Source organism: Mauremys reevesii, linkage group 9 (assembly GCF_016161935.1).
Source record: "Mauremys reevesii isolate NIE-2019 linkage group 9, ASM1616193v1, whole genome shotgun sequence".
Taxonomy (NCBI): Eukaryota; Metazoa; Chordata; order Testudines; family Geoemydidae; genus Mauremys; species Mauremys reevesii.
In genome coordinates, this window is record NC_052631.1 from 32,333,431 (window position 1) to 32,359,685 (window position 26,255).

General features: G+C 44.1%; 1 protein-coding gene across 5 annotated transcripts in view; it reads left to right on the forward strand.

Annotated features, from left to right (window-relative positions):
• Positions 1-26,255, forward strand: part of TRIP12 (thyroid hormone receptor interactor 12) — a 167,600-nt gene that overhangs the window by 29,373 nt on the left and 111,972 nt on the right. For 4 of the 5 annotated variants that reach the window (XM_039487403.1, XM_039487404.1, XM_039487405.1 and 1 more), the window contains exon 2: positions 13,766-13,912. In XM_039487403.1, the coding sequence (XP_039343337.1) occupies positions 13,815-13,912 (98 nt within the window). In that variant the 5' untranslated portion in view covers positions 13,766-13,814. Of the gene's footprint in view, positions 1-9,601; positions 9,722-13,765; positions 13,913-26,255 lie in introns of those variants that run through there. The other variant, XM_039487402.1, reaches the window with a different exon arrangement.

Here is a 26,255-nt window from a genome sequence, read left to right on the forward strand (position 1 = left end):
AACTGCGACCGTAGCCGGCTTGGAGACTGCTTTGAGGTGGTTTGAGACACAAGACATTGCGCCTATTAAAAATTATGCAGCTGTGTAGTCTTTTTTTTGCAGTTTTCTAAGCGGAAGCAGCACAGCAGCAAGAAGCAAAAGCAACTCATTTTTTCTTTTCTAAGAAAAACTAGACTAGTTTATTGTAATGTTGCTTATTAGACTTAAAGTAGACACTTTTTTTCTCGTTTGTTTCCTTCAAGTAGGAGAAAACCTTAGAAAATAAACTATACTTTATGGGTGTGACATTTACTGTATACAGTAACTTCATTTTAATGCAGTTCCCCCTATAACACGGTATTCGGCATGGATCCCAAATCTTGCTTTCTAGTGAGGGTCCAGTGTATTTGCACTGTAAAAAAAACCAAACAAAAAAAACCCAAAATAAATAGTATTTTTCAATTCACCTAATACAAGTACTGTAGTGCAATCTCTTTATCATGAAAGTTGAACTTGCAGATGTAGAATTATGTACAAAACCCCTGCATTTAAAAATTAAAACTGTAGACCCTGAAAGTCCAATTGGTCCTACTTGTTCAGCCAGTCGCTCAGACAAACAAATTAGTTTACATTTGCAGAAGATAATGCTGTCTGCTTCTTGTTTACAATGTCACATGACAGTGAGAACAGGCATTTGCATGTCATTGTTGTAGCCAGCATCACAAGATATTTACATGCCAGATGCGCTAAAGATTCATATGTCCTTTGATGCTTCAACCACCATTCCAGAGGACGTGTGTCCATGCTGATGATGTATTCTGCTCAATAACAATCCAAAGCAGTGTATGATCAGTGCATGTTCATTTTAATCATGAGAGTCAGATGGCACCAGCAGAAGGTTGGTGATTTTTGGGTTCTGTAAATTCTGCATCCGAGAGTTGCTCTTTTAAGACTTCTGAAAGCATGCTCCACACCTCATCCCTCTCAGATTTTGGAAGGCACTTCAGATTCTTAAATCTTGGGTCAAGTGCTGTAGCGATCTTTAGAAATTGGTATCTTCTTTGCATTTTATTAAATTTGCAGTGAAAGTGTTCTTAAAAAAAAAAATGTGCTGGGTCATCATCCGAGATTGCTATAACATGAATTGTATGGCAGAATATGGGTTAAACATTGTAGGAGACACACAATTCTCCCCAAGGAATTGTCACAAATTTAATTAATGCATTTTTTTTAAATGAGCATTTTCAGCATGAAAGCATGTCCTCTGGAACAGTGGCCGAAGCATGAAGAAGCATATGAATTTTTAGCGCATCTGGCATGTAAATATCTTGTGATGCTGACTACAACAGTGCCATGTAAATGCCTGTTCTCGCTTTCAGGTGACATTGTAATTAAGAAGTGAGCAGCATTATCTCCCGTAAATGTAAACAAACTTGTTTCTCTTAGCAATTGGCTGAACTGCAAGTAGGACTGAGTGGACTTGAAGGCCTAAAAGTTTTATATATTGTTTTTTGAGTGCAGTTATGTAACAAACTACATTTGTAAGTTGCATTCCATTATCAAGATTGCACTACAGTAATTGTATGAAGTGAATTGAAAAACATCTTATTTTTACAGTGCAAATATTTGTAATAAAAATAATAAAGTGAGCACCATACACTTTGTATTCTGTTGTAATTGAAATCAATACATTTTCAAATGTAGAAAAACATGCAAAAATATTTATTTAATTCCATTGGTATTTAACAGTGCAATTAATTGCAATTTTTGAGTTAATCACATGAGTTAACTGCAATTAATCAACAACTCTACTTCCAACCCTTTCTTCTTCCCCCTTCCCACTTTTTCTCCTCTTTTGAACAGCACTGAGTCACTCTTGTTTCTTCTTCTCCGTGTTGCTATTTACCATCCACCCAACTTTCTGTGAGCCTTCCTCTCTGATTTCAGCTGCTGCTCTCTTCTCTCCTCAATCTCCCATATTTGTCCTCTGTCAACTTCCATGTTTGTTGACATTATGGCTTGTGGCTTCATGTTTTCCTCTCCTTCATCTTGTGGTTTTTTTTGTTGTTTTAAATTTTGATCCTACCTGCTTCAACTCTTCCACTCTTCCAATCAGCCATTCCTTTGACTTTGGTGAAAATAAACACTGTTCTTTCTTTTTTCTCCTTCTCCCCCCAGCCCCTCCAAGACCATCATCTACCTAGTCTTTACCATTGCCTATCAGCCCCCCTCACCTTCCCCAATGTCCTCGTATTTGGCCTTTCTGTGACTTGCCATCCATCAGTATTGATGACTTGTCTGCTCTTAACCTTTTTCCTCCCTATATTCTCTTCCATTTCTTCCACTGATAATGTGGTTGTTTCTCTCCATTCTTCATCCTTTTTTGCTGTTTTCTCCCAAAGTCTACGCTGTCAACTTCTGGCCCAGGCTTACTCAACCCTTTTTGTTAAATTTCTGCCAGAGATCCTCTGCAACACCTTGTGACCATCAGGGGGAGGGATAGCTCAGTGGTTTGAGCATTGGCCTGCTAAACCCAGGGTTGTGAGTTCAATCCTTGAGGGGGCCATTTAGGGAACTGGGGTAAAAATCTGTCTGGGGATTGGTCCTGCTTTGAGCAGCAGGTTGGACTAGATCTCCTGAGGCCCTTCCAACCCTGATAGTCTGATTCTGTGACCAGGCTGACTTGCTCATCAGAAGTTTGTGTTCTCCTTAATTTCTGCCAACATAATTGAATCCCACATCTGCAATCCTAGTTATCTTCACACCTTTTGACTAATTCCTCAAACCACAGGATTTTTCAGATTCCTTGCAAGAGAAAATGACATGTTTCCTTCTTCCTCAACTCTGTCCTTTCTTTCTATCATAAGTGTAGAAGTCTCCTCTGCACTCTTCTTTTAACCACTTCTGTCCTAGTGACTCTGGCCCATCTCCTGATCTTCCTCACACTCACTTTTGTCCTTTCCCAAACATTTCTCTTTAGCTTCTCACCTTCCTCTGGGTTTTCCTTCAATATACATATGGTCTAGTTGCTTCAATCTTTTTATTTAAAAAAAAAAAAATCACTCTGCTTGCCTCTCCAACTACATCCCTTCTCCTTTTCATCTCTATACTCATTAACTGCACTGCTTGCATTGCTGTCTGCAGTTCCTCTTCTATCCGGCTTCCACCCTTTGCACTCCACTGAAACTACTCTCTCTAAAATAACCTCTTACTAGTCAAAGCACAGTCAACTGCCTTCAGCCATTGACCATGCTTTTCTTAAAACTCTGTCCTCCCCTTGCTTCCAGTACTCTGGCCTCTCTAACTGCTCCTTCAGCATGTTGATAAAAAAATCCACCATCTCCCCAGCTCTGTGAGGGGGTTCCACGGGGTTCTATTTCTCTCCTTCTACGCATCTGTGGATAATCCCATCCGCAGACAAATTCAGTACCATCTCTATGCTGAGAACTTGCAGATATTCCTTTCTAATCCATATATGTTTCCTTCTGTCCAAACTAAACAGTTTTTTTTTCTCTTGTGAATGTCCAAGCAATCACTTATGCTCAACCTGGTTAACACAGAGCTCTTAATCTTCCCTCCCCCCCATGACCTTCTTTCTCAATCATGGTCATTGCCATATCGCCTGTTGCTCAGACCAATAACCTGGGTATCATTTTTGACTAGGACCTCTCCAGGGTGTCCCCCTTGGACATAAGCTGTGTAACAGGATCTAGTCAAACCTTGCAGATTATTTTCCACATAACACCTTCTAAGATATGGCTTTCCCTGTGCATTTACACAGCTAAAACTCATCTGGGTTCTCATTTTGCTTACTGCAACATCCCTTTTTCTCTGGTCTTGACAAAGGTGTATTCTTTTTCCACTCATGTATTCAGAATGCTGCTTCATAAACCATTCTCCTAGCCTCTCATTTTGACCATGTCATTGATCTTTGCATCCCTATTTGCAACTGTTTGTGCTTCCTACTTTTGATACTTTATGGTTTCTGCTTTGCTTGATTGGGAGGAGGAGAGAAGTGTCTTTGAAGTTGTTCCTTTTGTCGGTCTGGGATGGGAAAAGCCAATGGTGTCCTTAAGAAGGATGAAGCGTTGTTTTCACTTTTTAGTAGGGGGTAATGGGTGAAAGGTGCTGTTTGTGTCCATATCAAAGTTGCGTGTAGGCAAGAAAATGTGTCCATCCACAAAAACTTCTTCTCAGCAAATTACTTTAAGTAGTATCAGACTTTTGCAAGTGAGGGTGAAAAGTTACTACTTGGTAGTTTTACATTTGCCTTGTTTTATACACTATTCTTCTCAAAAGAAGGAATCTGTCAATACAGTTGATCTAACAGTTAACATTGAAGGTGTACTAGTATCCATGTAATGAGCAAATATAATGGGTAGATAAGGTTTTTAGAATATGTAATCTGTACATGCGTTTTTCCTCAGATTTTGAGATACAAGTGCTGTGAAATTTCTTTCCTAAACTACTGCTCACTTTTATACTTCTAAATGTTTATTTGTAACATTTCTTGGTATTGTGTACAGGGGCAACCTCAACTGGTTGTTTGGCTTTATTTAAAAAAAATTCAGACAACTCTGAAGATGACTTTCCCCCTACAATCACTTCTGCTTGCTTTAATGACTAAAATAGTGGCCTTTTGTTATACTGTTTTCTCCTGTTACTGCAGAGCCAGCACAGCTAAGAAAATGAGGCCAGGTCTGTATTACAGACCTATATCCATATAGCTACATCTGTCAGGGTTGCAAAAAATCCACACATCAGGTGACTTATACCAACCTAACCCCTGTGTAGACAGCGTTATGTCGATGGGAGAGCCTCTCCCATCGACATGGCTATATCACCTCATCATGAGTTGGATTAACCACGCTGAGGGAGGGAAACTCTCGTGTCGGCATTAGTAGTGTATTCACTAAAGTGTTACAGCTGCACAGCTGTAGTGCTGTACGTGAAGACAAGCCCTCAGTTGAGTATAGTCTTTTTTTCTAAGATGGACCATAATAAACATTTCTTAATGTGCTGTCAGTTACATATATGCAGACCTGTTGCACATAATAAAACTGCGCAAGTGTCAGGCATAATTTAACCTGCTGACGTTATTTGTGGCTTAAGTTCCCTTTCAAACAAACAGCCTTTAATTTGTAACAGGATGTTTGTGGAGCATGCCAGTCTTTTATTTTTCCTGTATGCTGACTACTTTATATGGATTGCATAGATATTGTTGAAGTAATACACTACAATACCATTTTAAGGGTTATTCAGTTTAAAAAATGGTTCTAAAATTAATTTTTGTTTTGTTCTAGTTTAGTAAGGTTACAGTTGAGGTCTTAAGGATTTGTCCTTAAAGTAGGCCTTGATGTCTGAACACAGTATTTCTAGTTGATCACGTCAGTTTAACAATGTACTGCAAGCTAACAATAAAAATGCAAGTCAAATCTGACTGGCAGCAAAATTGGAAGTGAGGACTTGCCGTGAATGTCAATTTTAATAATTAAATGCTATTTCTAAACACGTGTTGCATCACATGAAACCTAAATCAACACAATTCAAATATTGAAATTGGGTGCTCGATACTATGAGCACAGCGTATTGATAGAATATCAGGGTTGGAAGGGACCTCAGAAGGTCATCTAGTCCAACGCCCTGCTCAAAGCAGGACCAATCCCCAGACAGATTTTTGCCATAGATCCCTAAATGGCCCCCTCAAGGATTGAACTCCCAATTCTGGGTTTAGCAGGCCAGTGCTTAAACCACTGAGCTACTGTCATTTTGCTGGTAGTTTGTATTTTGCTACTATCATTTAGTTGGTAGTTTACTGAAGTTTGTAATTCTTTCCTTGAACCAAAATGTTGAAGTTCAAAAAAACAAAGTAAGCCTTAAGCTACAGAACTAATTTGGTATAGAGACATGTTACAGGGCTTGGATTATCCTGAGTTAGCATGTTTTTTTGTCTGTTTTCCCATGGCATTTCAGGCTTATTCTAATCTTAAAGATGTTTGTGTAATAAATCTGTACAACTTCTGTTTTTAAAATGGCTTTTTCATGTTGATGCTAATAAGGTATTGTCTGCTTCAGCTAGCTTCTCAGGATCAGTTTTGCCCAGTATAAACTATACTGAGTGGGTGGGAGTTTTGAACTTTTTCCATTGCATTGACTGACTGGACATGGGCTCTCCTGTTTCTGTGACTATATAGAACTAATTAACAATTAAAAAAAAAATCCTTATGATCTTGGAGTTAGAAATACTTCTATAACAATTCCAGCTGCAACAGATCAACCACTATGTTCAGCACAGTAACTGGGAATGGAAAGGCATGTCACTTGATATGAAATCCCGCTCTTTCTATGCTAGGCTGTCCATATGTTGATGTTCCCTGAAATATTCCCCCAAATGCTTCACCGGCAAAGAGAAACAATTTGTCATGCTTCCTATTTAGGAAACTTACTGGCTTATTTCCACCTGCTGGAGAAAGGAAACCATTTGTTGCTTAGTATGGCCTAAAGTGAAATTGTTTAAAGGGACTAATCTTTCTCCCTTCTCTAAACTTGTAAAGAAGTTACTTTGAAGGAGGTGGCCTTCTGGTAAGCAATAGTCTTACTACCTACTTGACATCAGAATGAGGTGGCCTGATTGCTAATCATGCTCTTGAGTCAACTTTGTTAACGGTGATAATTGGAGAGCTCTGCTAGCAGCTTGCTAGTTTTCCAACTGACATTAGCTCTTTTGGTCATACATGAGCACTAAGTAGAAACTGCTTGTATAGTCCAGCTGGGACTACCAGTGAGGCTTTAATCTGCTTGTGATTGTTGGGTTTGTCAGGACCCCATGGACACCAGATCTTGTCCAGGAGCAGTGCTGGTGAAATGTTATGGTTCCGCTATCTGGTGTCTGCCATCTCTGCATCCAGAACTTGGTGTTTGGTTACTATAACCTACTAACCATTTTGCCCATTTTTAGACTTTTGGCATGTACACAAATATATAGGGTCTCCATGATCTTCTCTGGCCTTTCATAAACAGAACCTACCTGACAGTTCCACAACAAAGCAGTACTGTTCTCCTTTTCACACTCCAACTGCAGGTAACCTTTGACAGAGACTACGGGGGAAGGTCAGTGGTGAGATGCATAAAGCCAGCATTCAGGCACAGTCACTCTTTTGAGGCTCATCTTTGCACAGCAGATCTCATCTGAGACACATTTTTGGCAGATGCTCTTTTAGTCCACCTGAAGCACGCTAAATTAGTAGTGGCAATGGTCCACTGGCTGCAAATACAGCTAATGCTTGGCATTTTGGCACAGATCAATGAGAGTTGGACATCTAAATTCATCTGAGGATCTGGATCTTAGTGCTTTTACCAGCGAATGTCTGAACACTTCAGTGTAAGTACTAAAATCCATTCTACAGATGGGGAAACGGACAGATTGGACAAGTCAACGTCATGCAGTGATTGAGTGATAGCTATAGCAGAGCTCAGGTCTCCAGACTCTGTCCCATGCTCTAACTGCTAGAACACACCTGCCTACATCTTGGCACCTTTATTGCCATCCTTCCTATGGTGTCTGGCATCTTGAAATGTGATCACCAGGCAATGGCTGTTCCAACTCCTGCACGGGGCAGGAAGGCAGTTTGGGTGCCAGACTTCAAAAGGTACATGGTGGGATGTGCTTGAAACATTATGGACTGTCCTCTCAAGTCCAAGTCTGTTAAGGACCTTATACATGAAAGCAAAATCACTATGGACCAGTACTTTGGCATTATTCATGGCTTAAGCAGCAATTGGATACTCCTTCTGTATGAAGAAGGCAAGCCAGTGAAACTTTGACTAATACTCAGCTGCAAATAATGGGTACTTGAACACACACAACCCTTAGCAGTTCACTTGATGCATGTGATGTCTCTAATTTCACATGTTAAATCAGTGCCCTGCTAATTAAAATGCAATTTTGACAAAGTTTGTTCATGTCATAATAGATACAAACAAGAAAGCTAAGCTGTGCCTTGTAGACATCTAAATAAGGGAAGAGCACTTGCAATACTCCCTGTGTGGGGCTTGTTCTTGAAAAGATAAAGGAATTCAGTGAATGAGAAGGGACTCGGATTTACTTGTGAATCTAACCACTTCTGAATAAGAAAAGTACTGAAATTGCATGATGGAACTCTAGGACAGTGTTTTCCCAAGTCTGGGTCACGACCCAGTACTGAGTCGTGGCATGTAAGGCACTGGGTTGTCTTGCTCAGTACCAAAGTACCGTAGCAGCTCTGGTCAGCACTGCCAGCCGGGATGTTAAAAGGCCTGTTGGCGGTGCTGCCCAGCTAAGGCAGGCTAGTGCCTACCTGTTCCACCGCCGCGCTATGCCCCGGAAGTGGCCAGCAGTGGGTCCGGCTTCTAGGCAGGGGGGCCACAGGACTCTGTGCACTGCCGTCACCCCAAGCACCAGCTCTGCATTCTCAATGGGAGCTGCGGGGGAGGGGCGGTGTCTGCAGGCAAGAGCTGTGCAGAGCCGCTTGTGCGCACCTCTGCCTAGGAGCTGGACCTGCTGCTGGCCCCTTCCAGGGTGCAGCACGGTGTGCAGTGCCAGGAGAGGTGTCCAGCCTGCCTCTGTACCCCAGCTGTGCCGCTGACTGGGAGCCGCCAGAGGTAAATCCATGCCCCAATCCCCAGCCCTAAGCCCCCCAAATCTGGAACACCTTCCTGCATCTGAAACCCCTCATTCATGGCCCCACCCCAGAGCTCTGATCCCCTCCCACACCTTAAACCCCTCATCCCCAGTTCAGTTGGGTCATGGGCATCAACAATTTTCTTCAACTGGGTCCCCAGAAAAAGTTTGAAAACCACTCCTCCTAGGAGAATCTGAATAGACTCCTGGGCTCCCAGGAGCAAGGTTGTGGAGGACCCCTTCTTTTATAATAAATCTCAGCACTGGTTTTTGGTCTTTTGGTTGGGTGTGTGTGTGTATTTTTTGTGTATATATTAAAAAATACACATCATATACATACACACTTAGAAAAATCCCATATGCTATGCTGGATAGCGAGTGGGGCCGGTCACAAAGCTGCACAAAATTGAGGCAAACTGGAAGTATTGTGGCAGGATTACAGTTAGTAATCTTAAAAACCATTTATATATATGTAAACTCCCAAAATAAAATATCAGCAAACATTTGAACTTCGCTGTTAGTAAATATCACTTGCAAGGTGGGAGTCTCTTTGAACTGATTTGGTTTAGGGATCCATGTACGGTGAGCAGCATGAGGGACAGAATGAGGTTAAACATTGTTTTAGAATTGAGAGTAGGCAGAGGCTTGCAGGAAGAAGTAGCTACTATCCAGGCTTTCTAAGTAGAGTGGAGCTCCACTTCTCTGGGTCTGAATTGCTTTGCATGGCATCTGCCTTCTCCTGTTGCCTATCTTCTAAGCTATTTGGAATGGAATTCTTCCTCTGTGACATCCAGCCTTTTCAATTTGAGAGCCAAAATAGTGATTTAAAAAAAAAAATGTCCTACATAAAACATTTTAATTGCTGCTTGCGGTGGGGTTGTAGCCATGTTGGTCCCAGATATGCAAGAGCTAAGCTGGGTGAGGTAGAATCTTCTTCTTTTCTTTTTCTTTCTTTATTGAATCAGTTTCTGTTGGTGAAAGACACAAAGCAAGAAGACTGTTTAAGAAACTGTTACCTCCTGCAACAGACGCCAGAGTCCTGTTCCAATCACAGCATTGTTCCACTGCCTAGCAGAAATCTAGGTACATCTCCATATAATATTAATTAATAATAATAATAAAAAAAAATCTGGGCCCTTGCAAGTCAGCTTGTGGTGAAGGAAGAATTAGTGACCTGAGTCAGAATATATGCTGAGAGAATCCTGCCCTATTTTTACTTACACTCATGTGTACATGTCCATGTGCGTGCATTCACACGTACACATCCTGGAATGACACAGCCAGACAACTTTCAGTGCAGTTGCTTCTTGCAGGAACTTCAGCCCAACACCACTGCCTGATTCCAGAAAGCAACTCTGCTTCAGAAATTGATACTAGCCCAGGGGCAGGAAGCAAACATTCCTGCTGATGCTGTTCCTTCTCTTAAAAGAGGGCTCTGCTAAAAAAAACCATTGGGCATAACTAAAATTACCAACAACAAATTTTTAAGAATCAATACCAGTATTAAACCTCAAGAAACCCAAAGAAATCATGATTTCTTTGGTTTGGATTTCTTGAAGGGAGCTGAAGGTGTGTGTGTGTGTGTGTAAGGGGGGGGGGTGGCGGCATTTTAATTTTTGCAATTTCCCCCCCCCTGCACATATCCTGTGTGAGACAAATATTATTGTCCACTCTCCCAAACTTATTGGGTTATAGTCATTCTTGCCCCTGCTGAATGAGCTTTTGTCCTTGCATCTGCCTATCCCCTCCCCAGCAGTTCTGCCTCAACTCTCATCACTTCAGTTTCCCAACCTCACCTCTACTCTTCGGTTCCTCATCTCCACTCCCAGGCCAGCTGGCATACTGTTCCCAGGCTGGGTATTGCATGAGGGAGGGAAAGGGGGCAGAAGAACTGTCCTGTTCATGTTGCTTCCTCCTATGAGAATGGCTTTGGGTTGCTGTGGGGACGGAGACCACTACAGCTCTGCCTACAGCATCTTTGATTGCTCCACTTCCTGTATGGATTAACCAGACAGGCAGTCATAGAGAAGGCTAAATTTTCTGGGTTGGAGTGTCTCTTGTCATTGGAAAAACTGGTGCCAGTCTAGCTCCCACCAGAGTCATGTCTCTTGTGGGGGACCACCAGAATTGGCAACACAGCAATACTTGCTCACATGCTGAGAAAAAAATGTAACAGAACCACCTGCTAGTGCCTTCCATAACAGTATATTCCATTTCTCTGGGATTCCTGCAGCCTAGATCTCTAGCAGCCTTGCCTCTCGGTGACTTTGGGGGAATCTTTTATGCGTTCTCCATATGGAGAATTTTTACTCTGGATGTAAGTAGATAGTGTTAATGAAATGGCTGTGGACAAAATATACTTCTAGTGTACAGGCAGCCAGAAGAAATTCTGTCACTGTTTAGTCATGTAGCTGGAAATCTTATACAGTCTCTCCCATGAACATCTCAGATTTATGGGTGATTTGTGCCCCCCCCCTTCTTGCAGAGGAGGGGAATGCATCAGAGCCATGCTTCTGAAGGGAAACTTGTGCATTAGTTGAACACTATACAGTTGACATACTGTGACTTGGGAAATGCTCCAAACGAAAGATTAGTTGACTTAAGTCTGTGTAGTGCACGTGCTTTTTGGGGAAACCAGTGTGGTGGTTCTCTTGCAGATAATATCTAATATTATGAGGTAGGCATGGGACTCCTACATTGTTCCCTAACACTAATCCCAGTCTGAGTTATACAGAGACACTGCGATATGCTGCAGCTGTACTAACAGACAAGAGTGCCTAGCATCAGTCTTCCACTTGTCTAGGATTGTGATCAGATTACAATGCAAGATTGAAATCTGGATGTTGCAAAATCCATGTGAGCAGTTGTGATATCCTAAGGAAGAGAGGGCAAAAGCCTGTGAAAGGCTCCGGGAACGTTGGTGTTATTTAGCAGGCATGAGAAATCTAACTGGTCAAGGTCGGATCCACGAGGACTAATGTTGAATGAGATGCATAACCCTACTTTTAATAATCTCTAGTACTGGTTTTGAATATCTGCTATTCAAAATACCTCTTACTAATATGAGAACACAAGCTTTTAAAATGACTTCAGTGGCTGCGCTAAGTGCTGAGCTATGCTTCAGCAGTCAACTCTCAAAACCTGAGCTTAAAAATACCCCTTAAACTATCATACTTTAATATCTGTTGCTGTCCAAGTGGTGGTTTGAACTTCTGACACTTTGGACCTTATCCAGTTTTCCTGTCCTTTCTACTTTCATATAAGTAATGCTATATTCTTTGTTCCAGCTGTTTTGCCTGCAAATCCCCTTTTGATTTTTAAAATTATAGATGGAGTCATAAGTAAAAACAGGTTTACTGACCACAGTTCAGTTGCTATCAGCTTGCCTACATAAACAAAATAGCATAATTTGCCACAATATGAGGTACTTCTCTTTCTCTGTTTAGGAACTGAGCAAGCATGAATCTCAAAATATTTCTGTCCAAGGACATTGGCAGGACAGTATGGGGTCTTTCTCTTTGAGTTCATTGGCAAAGCCATATTTAGAAAGTCAGATATGTGAGAATGTTGTAGGCTTCCCAAGATTAAGTATAAAGGCATCATGTACCTATTTTACTTGAGTAAGTGTTTCTTGAGTTGATTATCTTAAGGTAACTTTCTTTCTAGCAATTGTAAATTCAGTGCTCCCAACAACTTTAAAAACAGATCAGATTTCATCTGATCTCCGAACAAGAATTTCTGGCTAATGACTGGGTCTCGTATGCTGAATGGTTATATGTTTATCTAATTCACACATGTATGCAGAAGTTTAAAAATGTTAAACTACTGTACTTGTAAAGCATCCCTTCTCCCAGGAATTGGCAGCAATACAACTGTGCCACCTCCATAAGGAAGTGTACAGTTCTCAGACACTTTAGTTGTCAACTTAATAATGTATGTAGGTACCACTAAAAAGAATGCATTTCTCCCCAAATATGTTTATAAATGCTGTGGATTTTAAACAGTCCATGTCCTACCTCCTTTCCATGAAAGCATCACCAAAACATAAATGCTCTTTTCTAGAAAAAAAAAAACTCTAATATAGAATGTCATGTTGACTAAATGTAACTAATACATATTGAGAGGGTGGATTTGATTTAAATCAAATTGATTTAAATCACTAGTTAGACTCTAGTTAATCATGGTTTTCTACATAAAAGTACTTTCTTGTTGGTTGTTATAACCTTAATACATATTCTTTACAACTCATGCTGTATTAGGAGGAGAACATCACCAGACAAACGTTTTAGTTAAATAAAACAATTTAAATAATATTATGGGGTCTGGATTTTTTTTCTTCAACCACAAACATGCTTGTTTTGTAAAAATATTATGTCCCTCGCTTCTCACACTTATCTCATGACTTCTCCTTGTCCATATCTCTACCGCCCCCAACAATTTTCTATTCATTGAACTTTTTGAAACTTTGCACTTTTAGAGAGAGGTAAGGGATTGACTGTGTATACGAATTTGCAGAGGGACAGTAGAGTTGAGGTCTGTTGTTTCTTACCTCTCTGTATTTATTTTAAAACACTTTTGCTGTTAACAAGCATGTTTCCTCTGGAGACACACATCCACAGTTTGAGAACTGCAAAATTAAGCATCGCTGGTATCTTCTAGACTGAGCACTGCGTCCCATTGGGTAGATTAACCTAAGTAATCTATAAAGAAGACTGTGGAACCCCATAAGATTGGGTCCCTAATCCATGAACTACTGGAACTCATTTACAAAACTTTTCTTAAACATTACACGAATATATTGTCTCATACTATAGAATTAGAATTTATAATCCCTATTCCATGAAGATACATTTTTAGCTCAAAGATAGTTTTAATTAAGATATCTTTAGATAGGGTTTTCCCCCTCAAAAATCCGCTTTAAATAAAATCTGATTTTTTTTAAAGAAAATCCTTAATTTTTATCCACCCTGCATATTGAGCGGTAATGAGGTTATCTTCTAGAGTATCACTTGACTTGGAACAGACTTAAGCCTTCCATTCCATGAAGACACTTTTCTTACTTAATGTAGTATCTTCAAGAATCCTTTTCTGTGTCTAAATGTATTGACTTTTTTTTTTTCCTTACAGTGAATGGTAGTGTCTAGAAAGGGTATGTCCCTTCAGGAGAGAGGTGCCAATGTCCAACCGGCCTAATAACAATCCAGGGGGGTCACTGCGACGTTCACAGAGGAACACTGCCGGGGCCCAACCACAAGACGACACATTAGGAGGAAGGTAAGATCGCTATTAGCTACAAGTATATTTGCCTTTTGTTCAGAGTTTCTCATATATATTAATATGTAAATGCAGCATGACTTAATGCTATAAAATTCAGTCTTTCAAGTTCTGTAATCCTAATAACTGGAATTGCTGTGACTTCATAAATGTTTTTCCTCAAATTATAGCTGCAGTGCTGTTGTAGGCTGAAGTGATCAGGTGAAGTGTAAAATATGGAATCTGGTTATATGTAATCTTCCAGCTATCATGAAATCTAGACATAGAATGTGAAAATACATAATTTGTTCTCCTGAGCCACGTAGCCCAAGAGTGATTGTGAACTCCAAAAAAACAGAATCCATCCAGACTACCCCGAAAAAGGATTTATTTATATATCTCTATTATAGCAGGTAGACCGTGTGAACACCATTTCAGGTTAACTTACTCCTTTAAGTGGGACAAGTGACTGATGTAATTTTCTCTTTTAGCAAGTGAAAACACCTGCTTGTGCAGTGTCAAAGCATTTTATTGTGTGACAAGGCTTGTTTGATCTCAAATTAGATATTTGGCCACTTGATTAGTTTCTCAAAACACCTCTTGTATTTAAGAGTCAACATACAAAGCTGACTAACCAGAGGACTGCTGCCTTGTGCTGTACACACAGGGAGAGTGGTTCTTAGTACTCAAGGAGGCATTTAGTCACGTTTTGGTCCACTAACACTAGTTTTGGTCTATCCAATTATATAAACAGCAGTATGGTCGACAGCTCCTTGGGTTGGCTGTTCCTTTTTGACCAGGACAAGGAAATTCAGGTTCACTTTGTTCAAGATGCAACTTTAGCCATCAATAAGGCACTTTGGACCCCAAGGAACAAGAATCTGTCTTCAAGATAGAACTGGTCTTAAGTCCTAGTCAGCCATTGCCTTTGCCAGCACCACACAACACCCAACATTGGTGCCTGCATTCGTGGCACTGTCAGGCAAGGATTTGGGGCAACTGTAAACCACCTTATCAGTGACCACACTGGCAGCAAAGACCAATATTGCCTCCTCACCAAGGCAGGGGAGATCCAAACACCAGGCTGTATAGACTCCTCACACAGATTCCCCTCTTCCATTCTTAAGACACAAGGGGGAGCACTAAGCTGTCTCATTCAACAAGGAGATGTGATGCTTTCTCAATATGTGGCTCTGTACTCAATAGGTACAAGACATTTTCAGTACCTATACCCAACAATTCTGGCGACCTTGAATCACCAGCATCGACACTGCTACTAGTACTGACATCAGCATGGATAATAAAAACCTTAATGGTACTGGCTGATTTCAATGTGCAAAGAGATTGCTATGTTTCTCGCACTGATGTCATAGCCCTGGTCTCTTGGTGCCATAGTCAACTTAAATTTGAGTGTCACCTCTGTGGGAAGCTTATTCATCTCCTTCACCAGGGTACACTTTCTCTCCACTTTATTAGGGAAACTTTTCCTCTTTGATCACACTAATCAATGAGAGAGCCTCTCTGCAGACCAAGGACTTGAATTTCAGAGCCCTGTCTCATCCACTTCATGCATGACAATGACCTGGTCAGTCATACTGCAACCAGCCTTATCCCTATAATGCTCCACCTTGACCCTATTGGATGTACTGGGGACCTACATCCACGAGTTGCCCTGTATCTTATTGGTTTAAAAAAAAAATAGGAAGTTCAAGTGTTCGCTCATGTCTATTCCATTCTGGGTGTGTGGGGGCCCACATGCACAGTTGTTAAATACCGCTACAGCAAATATCTCCATGGGACCAGCTGTGGTGCCCTCTGGAGTGCTAAGCTCATGTGGCAATATATCAAGTGCCATCGGCCCTACACCCTCTGTTCCTTCTTACTGCCTGTGACGGTTGGTTGGAGCATCTGGTCTTGCTTAGCAAGAGCATTAGCAGTTCTTCACTGTTTAGACAATTCTCCTTTGTGTTCAGTTGAGTGATTAGTTAGCTGTTCAGTATTTTTAATAGTAGTCTAGTAGTTAGTCCCGGCTGGGACTTTGTCCCGGAGCAGGCATGCCCTGCTCTCCAGGCTTCAAGCCATGTCCCAATGCAGCCAGCTGATGACCATCAGTGACCCTCATGATAGCTGTTTAAAGTTCTTAGGGGAGTTGCATTAAAAAACTGCCGGATCTGCAAAAATGTTTGTCCCTGGACTCGGAATGGGACATTTGATTGAGGGCCCGTCTCATGGAGGCTGATCTGTGCCTGGAATCAGAGCCCTTGCACTCTGACTCCGTGCCCGGTACTTTAGTATCGGCATGCAGTGCACTGCCAGCAGCAGAATCCACCCAGCACTGTTCCCCCTTACTGGTATCAAAGAAGCAGTCTAGGTCGACTTGTCCGTAGGCACCACACAAGAAGGAAACTTCAGGCAAAGGACTTGTTTGGCCTCGTGCCTGCTACGCAGTCTCTCGGGGGTACCGCTATAGTCAGACCCCTTAGTCCAGCCAGGGACCTGCCTCAGACTCCAGGGCACGGTAGGGGGTCCTTGCCCATTGCAGGGCCATCTGCGCCTGAAGTGGGCCTGGTGGCCAAAGAACAGTTAGGCTGACTGATACTGCAGGCGCTTGGCTGTATGGCGGATCCCTCCAAGACACTGGTACCGACGATCAAGTCATTATGAGACCGCCCCCGAAGGCAGTGGAGTGTCCCCATCCCTGGACTGCAAACATCGTTCCCCTTTGCCATGGCCAATGATCCTGATACTGCAGCCTCGGTCTCTGGCCAGGAGGCCCAGATCTACAATGCCATGGTTTCCACCAACAAGACATGGGACTCGGGAGTCATGATGCCGATCCCTGTATTCACAGTACTGTGGTCCTCCCGCCAGAGATTGCCAAGGTGCTGATTGCCATTGCCGCACAGATCTCCCAGGCATTAGTCCCCACCAGTATGGGACAGTTCCTGGTCATGGCACCAGTCACTGGGGCCCTGGTACCGTTCTTTAGGCAGGCAGCAGCCCTGGCTGTCTTCATACCGGTCGCCTACGAGGGTCAGTCAAGAGACTCAGGCTTAGACCTCTCCACCCTGATCACCAGAAGGACAGTGGTCTGGGTCAGAGGGCCAGTTCAGTGCGCGTCCCCCCCGCCCCCCAAAAGGGGGGAGGTGAGTCATCTTCTTGTTGGGAACCCACCAAGATGCCTGCAGCACTGGCATTGGGTTGAGGGCAATGGCCCACCCAATGGCAATAAAGGAACCCTTGGAGGTGTACCTGTTATGCCGGTACCGTTCTACCACTGCTCCTTCCAGGCTGCATCGGACAGGCTGCCCCTAGCACAGCTGGCACCAGAGTCAGGGCATGGTGCCAAATCTGAAGTGGCAACTTCACAGGAGGCCCTAGTGGCCACAAAGCAGCCCAGTGGAGCAAGGGGAAGCCACCCTCTGGTGGTGCAGTCGTCCTCGTTGTCCCTGGATGAGGTGGTGACAGGGCCCTCACAAACCAATAGTCCCCCAGTGACTTTCAGAGGGTGGCTGCCAACCTGAATTTGGAGGTCAAGGAGCTAATTGAGGAGTCCGACCTCTTCAATGTCCTCCTCTCCTCTGCCTCAGCCCAGGTCGCATGGCCCATTCGCCCAGGGGTGCTGAAAATTGCCATGTCTGTATGGCAGTCCCATTTTCTGTTCTGCTCACATCCAAGAAGGTGGAAAAGTACTATGTCCCCACAAAGGGGTTTGAATACCTGTATACACACCCTCCCACAGGGTCCCTGGTTGCCTCTGCCGTCAATGAGAGGGCCAGGCCAGTGGCACCCCCAAGAATAGAGATGCCAAGAGGCTGGTCTTATTTGGTAGAAAGATTTTATTCAACAGTCAGCCTCCAATTTAGGATATCTAACCATCAGGCCCTACTTGGCAGATACAATTTAAACCTGTGGGACTCCATTAGCAAGTTCAAGGAGAGCCTTCTACAGTATTGGGCTCAAGAATTTTCCACCTTGGCAGAAGAGGGCAAGTCTGTGGCCAGAGGTGCCCTCCAGATGGCCTGGGATGCCAAGGACGTGCTGTCCAGGGTGGTCACCTCCTGTGATAACCATGAGGTGCAGCTCCTGGTTACAGAACTCTGGGCTGTCCCAGGACATGTAAACTACCTTCCAGGACTTGCCTTTCAAGGCAACGGGGCTATTCTCTGAGCTAACTGATGCAAGGCTCCGTGGCCTTAAAGACTCCAGGGCCACCCTCCGCTCCTTGGGCCTGCGTATTCCTCAGCAGGCTAGAAAGCTGTTCTGCCCCCCACCTCCTCCACTGTCGTTGAGGCCTTGGGATGCCCCATAGTCTGGCTCCTATTACAAGGACAGAACTTGTTTTAAAGTGACGCCACCAGTAGTCATCTTGTCTCCCTGCCCAGCCTAGGCCTTCCAGGGATCAAGGAAGCCAAAAGCAGTCATTTTGAGGATGTGCCGGAGGATTATGCCCCAGTCAATGTGCTGGATCTGCTCCCTGTCTTTCTCAGCCGCCTCCGACCTTTATAGTCGGCCTGGTCCCATATCACATTGGATCACTGGGTGCTGCACAGTTTTTTGTCGGGCTATGCCTTGCAATTTATAGCCAACCAACCCTTCCAGCCCCCTTCTCTGTTCCTCTTCGGGTACCCTTCTCATGAGCAGCTCCTCGTTCAGGAGGTTGAAAACCTTCTTCTGTGCCTGGGGACAGTAGAAGAAGTTCCGTGGAACATGGAAAGAAGAGGATTCTATTCCCGCTACTTCCTAATTTTGAAGGCAAAAGGGGGCCTCTGACCAATTCTAGGCCTGCATTGCCTCAAGTCTCTCAAGGAGTTGAAGTATTGCATGGTCTCTCTGGCCTCCATCATCCCCTCCTGGATCCAGGAGACTGGTATACCGCCCTCAATTTTAAAGGACACATTTCCATATTTCCCTTTTCCTAGGGCACTGGCACTTCCTCCACTTCTTGCTGTGAACTGGAAATGGCACTGACCTAGCAATGCCCTTCAGTCTCTCGTTGGCCCCAAGAGTGTTCACAAAGTGTATAGCACCAGTGGCCGCTTACCTGCAACCTCAGGGAGTCCAAATATACCTATACCTTGACAATTGGTTGGTTGATAAGGGGCCGGTCGGATCAGGTGCGGCGGCATCTTGATCTGCTCTGTTCCACCTGTCGCAACCTGGGCCTAAATAATAAATGAGAGAAAGTCAACCTTAACTCCAGTGCAATGCATTGCACTGATCGGGGCGGTACTCTACTCTAGCCAGAGCCTTTCTCCCTGAGTCTTTGATTCCAAGCCATGGTGAACCTCATCCTGTCTCTGCGTGCCCAGCCGCTTGTCACCACCCACACATGCCTGGGACTGTTAAGTCACATGGTGACGACATGCATTTATGTGGTCTGGCACACATGACTCTGTCTCAGGCCCCTATCTGCATGGCTGGGGCCGGTCTATGTCCCCAGCCGGCACAGCATGGACCAGGATTCTGGACTGCATACTGGGATCTTGCCACCAGGTGAGAGAACATATGTCGGTGCTGGAAGGAGTCCCTTTCGTGGCCCCAGTCTCATCGGTGACTCTCTTGTATCTGATGCTTCAGACCTAGGATGGGGAGCCCATCTGGGCAATCACAGTACGCAATCCAGTCACAGTTGGTCCCTGCACATCAACGTCCAAGAACTCAGGGCAGTTTGCCTAGCCTCCCAAGCCTTTCTGCCTCACATACAAGGTATGGTGATTCAGGTTCTGATGAACACAGCCAGTCTTCTATATCCACAGGCAGGGCAGAACCCTCTGCAAAGAAGCTCTTTAGCTCTGGAACATCTGTCTGTAGCACGACAGACATCTCATGGCCTCTGACCTCCCAGGGGCCTAGGATGCTTGGGCAGACCGCCTCAGCAGGACTTTCTTGTCTCACAATGAGTGGTTCCTTCACCCAGACGTGGTCAGTTCTGTCTTCCACAAGTGGGGAATTCCCTGGGTGGACCTATTTGTATCCAGGCAGAACAAGAAATATCACTTTTCTGCTTGTTTCAGGGCATGGACAGAGGATCACTTGTCGGACGCCTTCCTACTCCCGTGGTTGGGGGCTCTGATGTACACCTTCCCTCCAGTGCCATTGCTGACCAGGGTCCTCATGAAGGTTAAGCAGGACATGGTGAAGGTCATCCTCAGTGCCGGCCTGGCCATGCCAACACTGGTTCAGCACTCAGCTGGACCTCTTGGTGGCAACCCCTTCCAGCTGCTGCTCAGAACCCTGACAGTCTTCTGGACCCAAACCTGGCAGCACTGCCTTTGACAGTTTGGCTGATGTGTGGCTAAACGTGCAGGAGGGGAAGTGCTCAACCCAGATCCAGTGAGTCCAGTTGGGAAGTAGAAAGGTGGTTCTGGTGGCGGGCTACTTGGCCAAATGGAAGCAGTTCATCTGCTGGATGGCAAATAAAGGTGTCTGTCCTGTGCGAGCTTCATTGCAACTTATTCTAGACTACCTCCTGCATCTCAAGCTCCAGGGCTTGTTGCTCTCATAGATCAAAGTTGATCTAGCAGCCATCTCAGCCTTCCACCTGCTGCTTGAGGGCAGGTCAATTTTCTCTCAGGATATCACAGCCAAATTCCTTAAGGCCCTGGAGAGCCTTTGCTTACACATCCAGGGATCCTGTTCCTCTGTGGGATTTGAATCTGGTGCTGTTGTGGCTCACAGGTCCCCCTTTTGAGCCTCTGGCTTCCTGTTCTTTCCTGGAAGGTCACGTTCCTGGTTGCGGTGATGTTGGCCCACCTGTTGTCCAAGATTTGGGTGCTCAGCTCAGAACCTCTTTACACGGTCTTCTACAAGGACAAGGTCCAGCTAATACCGCACCTAGCCTTTCTTTCCAAAGTAGCCTCTCAGTTTCATTTGAGCCAAGACATTTACTTATGGATAGTCTTCTTTTGAAAGCTGCATAAGTCCGAGGAGTGGTGCAGGCTACGTGCCCTGGACTTCAGGAGGGCTCTGGCCTTCTACATTTGCAGGACCAACCATTCCATAAGTCAATGCAATTATTTGTCGCTGTGGCTGACAGGATGAAAGGTCACCCTGTATCTGCTCAGAGAATTTCCTCTTGGATCGCTCCCTGCATTCACTTCTGCTATGATCAAGCGAAGGTGCCGCCCCTGGCGATTGTCACTGCCCACTCTACCAGGGTGCAGGCCTCTTTGGCAGCCTTTTTGGCCCAAGTGCCTATTCAGGACATCTGTAGGGCAGCCCACCTGGTCATCGGTCCATACCTTTGTCTCACTATGTGCTTACCCAGCAGGCCCAGGATGATGCTGGCTTTGGTAGAACAGTACTGCAAGCCGTTAAGTTGTGAACACTGAGCCCATCTCCATAGATACTACTTGTGAGTCACCTAGAATGGAATCAATATGAGCAAGCACTCAAAGAAAAAGCTATCTACCTTTTTGTAACTCTTGTTCTTCAAGATGTGTTGCTCATGAACATTCAGCACCCCTTGTCAGACCATTACACTGGTCTACAATTTTTGAGATGACGTCTGCTTCAGAGATAAAATGTGCTATTTATTATGTATTTTGATGTGCTGAATTCAAATATGTCAATTAAAACAACTGATTGGCTACTGTTTCTAAGTTATGTAAGGTGTTTTTTTTACATTTTATGTCTATGTATATTCTGTAGATAGTAGAGTTTTAATCATAAATTGTAAACCTCGGTCTTTTCATGTGTTTATGGTTGCTTTACATGATGATATTTCACCTGTCCTGTTTATGTAACACTTTAAAAATCAGCGAAAGGGTTATATAACTAAAATTTATTATGAAACAAAAGGCAAAAAACTATTATGTACATAGTTTAGTCCTATTCAGTGTCTACTTGGCGCTTCTTGGCTTGTCTCTTGTATTCATTAAATGGAGCATCTCTTGTCACTGTCCAGCAATAGTCTGCAAGCATTGATGGGCTCCATTTGCCCTGATAGCATTTCTCCATTGTTGCAATGGCCTGGTGAAATAGCTCGCCGTGCTAGTCGCTCACTGCTCCGCAGTTCGGTGGAAAAAAATCTAGATGAGAATGCAAAAAATGTATCTTTAGTGACATGTTGCAACCAAGGCTTTTGTATGCCTTGAGGAGGTTTTCCCACCAACAACCTGTAGTTGTCTGCCTGGTTGTTTCCGAGAAAAGTTACTGCCACTAACTGGAAGGCTTTCCATGCCGTCTTTTCCTTGCCACGCAGTGCATGGTCAAATGCATCATCTCGAAGAAGTTCACGAATCTGAGGACCAACAAAGACACCTTCCTTTACCTTAGCTTCACTTCACCTTGGAAATTTTCCACGGAGGTACTTGAAAGCTGCTTGTGTTTTGTCAATGGCCTTGACAAAGTTCTTCATCAGACCCAGCTTGATGTGTAAGGGTGGTAACAAAATCTTCCTTGATTCAACAAGTGGTGGATGCTGAACACTTTTCCTCCCAGGCTTCAATGACTGTCAGAGTGGCCAATCTTTCTTGATGTAGTGGGAATCTCTTGCACGACTATCACATTCGCAGAGAAAACAGCAGTACTTTGTGTATCCAGTCTGCAGACCAAGCAAGAGAGCAACAACCTTCAAATCGCCACAAAGCTGCCACTGATGTTGGTCATAGTTTATACGCCTCAAAAGTTGTTTCATGTTGTCATAGGTTTCCTTCATATGGACTGCATGACCAACTGGAATTGATGGCAAAACATTGCCATTATGCAGTAAAACAGCTTTAAGACTCGTCTTCGATGAATCAATGAACAGTCTCCACTCATCTGGATCATGAACGATGTTGAGGGCTGACATCACACCATCGATGTTGTTGCAGGCTACAAGATCACCTTCCATGAAGAAGAATGGGACAAGATCCTTTTGACGGTCACGGAACATGGAAACCCTAACATCACCTGCCAGGAGATTCCACTGCTGTAGTCTGGAGCCCAACAGCTCTGCCTTACTCTTGGGTAGTTCCAAATCCCTGACAAGGTCATTCAGTTCACCTTGTGTTTATGAGGTGTGGTTCAGAGGAGGAGGATGGGAGAAAATGTGGGTCCTGTGACATTGATGGTTCAGGACCAGAAGTTTCATCCTCTTCGTCGTCTGACTCAAGTGAGAATGATTCTGGTGCATCAGGAACCAGCAGCCCTTCTCGGTGGGGTACTGGGCGTATAGCTGATGGAAGGTTTGGATAATGCACAGTCCACTTTTTCTTCTTTGACACACCTTTCCCAGCTGGAGGCACCATGCAGAAGTAACAATTGCTGGTATGATCTGTTGGCTCTCTCCAAATCATTGGCACTGCAAAAGGCATAATTTCCTTTTCCTGTTCAACCACTGGCGAAGATTTGTTGCACAAGTGTTGCAGCATATGTGTGGGGCCCACCTCTTGTCCTGATCTCCAATTTTGCAGCCAAAATAAAGGTGATAGGCTTTCTTAACCATAGTGGTTATACTGCGCTTTTGTGATGCAAAAGTCACTTCACCACAAACATAGCAGAAGTTATCTGCACTGTTCACACAAGTACGAGGCATCTCTGCTCACTTTGGCTAAACAGAAATGTGTCCCTTTGCAAAATCAAACACTGACAAATAAGAGAGCACGACACTGTATGATTTCTAGAGCTGATATAGGGCAATTTGTTCAGCAGAGTGATGTAAGCTTCGTTATGATTGCATCATCCATGACTTCTAGGAATAACATGATGCAATTCATATCCTGTATGACGCAATACCAGCTTCAGATTGCATCATTCATTTTTTGCCTAAAAAGCAAGTACTGTCCAAACCCAGTCATAGATTTATTCATAGATCCAGTCAAAGATGTATTTTAGTCATTTCTGCTTTAAATTGAGATCCCTTCCCTTTATAACTCACTTATCCTCCGCTATTCCCAAGTCAAGGGTCGTATATACTGACCCAATAGCATATCTTGAAAACTAGAGCCAATCAACAATTTTAAGCATCATTTTTGTTCTCAGTGACCCAGAATTAGTAAAGTTTGACTACATTTATTTCAGAAGCATTTTGGCTGTAGAACAGTGTTATCTGTACACCGGGAACAAGAACAGCTGGCAAAGGAGGAATAGGCTGGTCTTGAGCCTTTTGAGCAATGCCTTTCATCTCTTTCCAGTGACCTATAATCTTCTCCTGATGTCACTTTCTTCAATTCCTGACTGGAGACTTCCAGGAGTTTCTGAAAGAGCTCAGACCCTTGAAATAGAGACTTTGGTGATTTGAAGATAAAGATTACTAACTTTTTGATACTTCAACTCCTGCCAGAATACCACTACCAATTAATGATGAACCAGCTAATATCTGGTAACTATGCTTGCAACTTTGGTCCAACCCCTTTTGGGGTACTGAGTGGAGAACAATCTTACACCTGCATAATACCAGATTAATTAGTGGTTTCTGTAGTCCATGAGAAGACCACAGTCTGAAAGGACACCAGAAACAAGGTCCCAAAAGTGTATCTTTTTTTTAGAAGAGGCTTCTTGTCAGCATCATTTCAGCTACAAATATCAATATATTAGAACTTGTTTACAAAGTACCCTATCCAAGTTGGTAACTTTATTGCCTTCCTAGCCAATGTCCTTCAGGAATCCAGAGCAGAGTTGAAAATCATCAGTGGCAAAGATTGAGTTTTGCATCAAAATCTCTAGAGGCAGCCATGGATGCATCAGACAATGGCTAGGTCCAGGGCCACTGCAGTAACTATGGCACAGACCATCATGGCTAAAAATCTGACATCCCCAGTCTGGTGCAAAGAACAATTGAGAATTCTACCCTTGAAGATTAGACTTAGTAAGCACAGGCACCGACCACATCTTAAATTTCTTAAGATTACAGGGCTACACTTAGCTCATTGCCCAGCTCCACCTGAACCCCAAATTATACACTTCCTAGATATGAAGGGAAAATCAGAGAAGACTCCCGCTTACCTTTAGCAACTGTTTTGTGAGGTTTCCGTCTTTTTTATTTAAAAAAAAAAAAAGTTTTGTCATTGGTTTCTCGGGTGACAATAGTCTTCCTCTGCTTCTAGACAGCAGATTTTGAAGCAAGAGTCCATGCTTAGATTAGACAAGAGCCATCCCCAAACTTAACATTGGGATACTGGCTTTTCCCCCCCTTGTGCTTGGAGAGTAATGTTGACTGACAGATGGGTACTGGAAACTGTCAGGCAGGGCCGGTGCAAGGAAGTTTTGTGCCCTAGGCGAAACTTCCAGCTAACCCCGCCCCCCACACGGCAGCTAACTCAGTTCCCCCCCCCCCCCCGCAGCAGCTACCCCCCCCACTGCAACAGCTACCCCCTTTCCCCCCCTCCGGCCCCCCATGGCAGCTAACCCTGCCTGGGGAGCCCGCCCCAGCTCACCTCAGCTCCACCTCCTCCACTGAGCAAACCGGTGCTGCTCTAATTCTCCTCCCCGCCCAGGCTTGCGGCACTGATTGGAGGAGACTTAGAGCTGGGCTGTGTGCTCAGCGGAAGAGGCAGAGTGGAGGTAAGCTGGGGCGGGGAGCTGTTCTCTTGTGCGTGTGCATCCTCCCCTCCCCCCCGGTTACTGCGGGTAGCCCTCCCTATGCGGCCCCCCCAACCAGCTCAGCTCCACTCCACCTCCTCGCCTGAGGGGACTTTTAGGTGCCCCCAACCACTAGGCACCCTAGGTGGCCTCCTAGTTTGCCTAAATGGTTGCAGCGGCCCTGCTAATTGATCCAATTTCAGTTCTTGTCCCTACCCACCCCTCTTGCCTGTCACTCTTCAGGGACCCTTCTCGTGAAAAACCTAAGACGTGTCTTCTTGTCTTGGCCGGGAAGCTATAAAAGAGGCTCTGTATACTCCTGTTATCTTATTCTGCAGAAAAATGGGTGTCTTTGTCCTATCCTATATCCCAAGGAGACTGAGTATTGAACAAATATAGTTTCAGTTTGACTGAGGCAAGTTTTGCCATCCTGAATCATCCCTTTAGATTCAAGACTGGCTCTCTTCCTCAAGGGCTTGTACTTCCTGTGTGCCAAATGAATTAGAATATGGAAGTATCTGGGATTTGTAGTAGGACTCAATTATTAAGAACATAACAACGGCCATACTGGGTCAGATCAAAGGTCCATCTAACCCTGTATCCTGTCTTCCAACAGTGGCCAATGCCAGGTGCCCCAGAGGTAATTAACAGATCAGGTAATCCTCAAGGGATTCATCCGCTGTTGCCCATTCCCAGCTTCTGGCAGAGAGGCTGGGGACACCATCCCTGCCCATCCTGGCTAATAGCCCTATCCTCCATGAACTTACATAGTATTGGCCTTCACTACATCTTCTGGCAAGGAGTTCCACAGGTTGACACTGCATTGTGTGAAGAAATACTTCCTTTTATTTGTTTT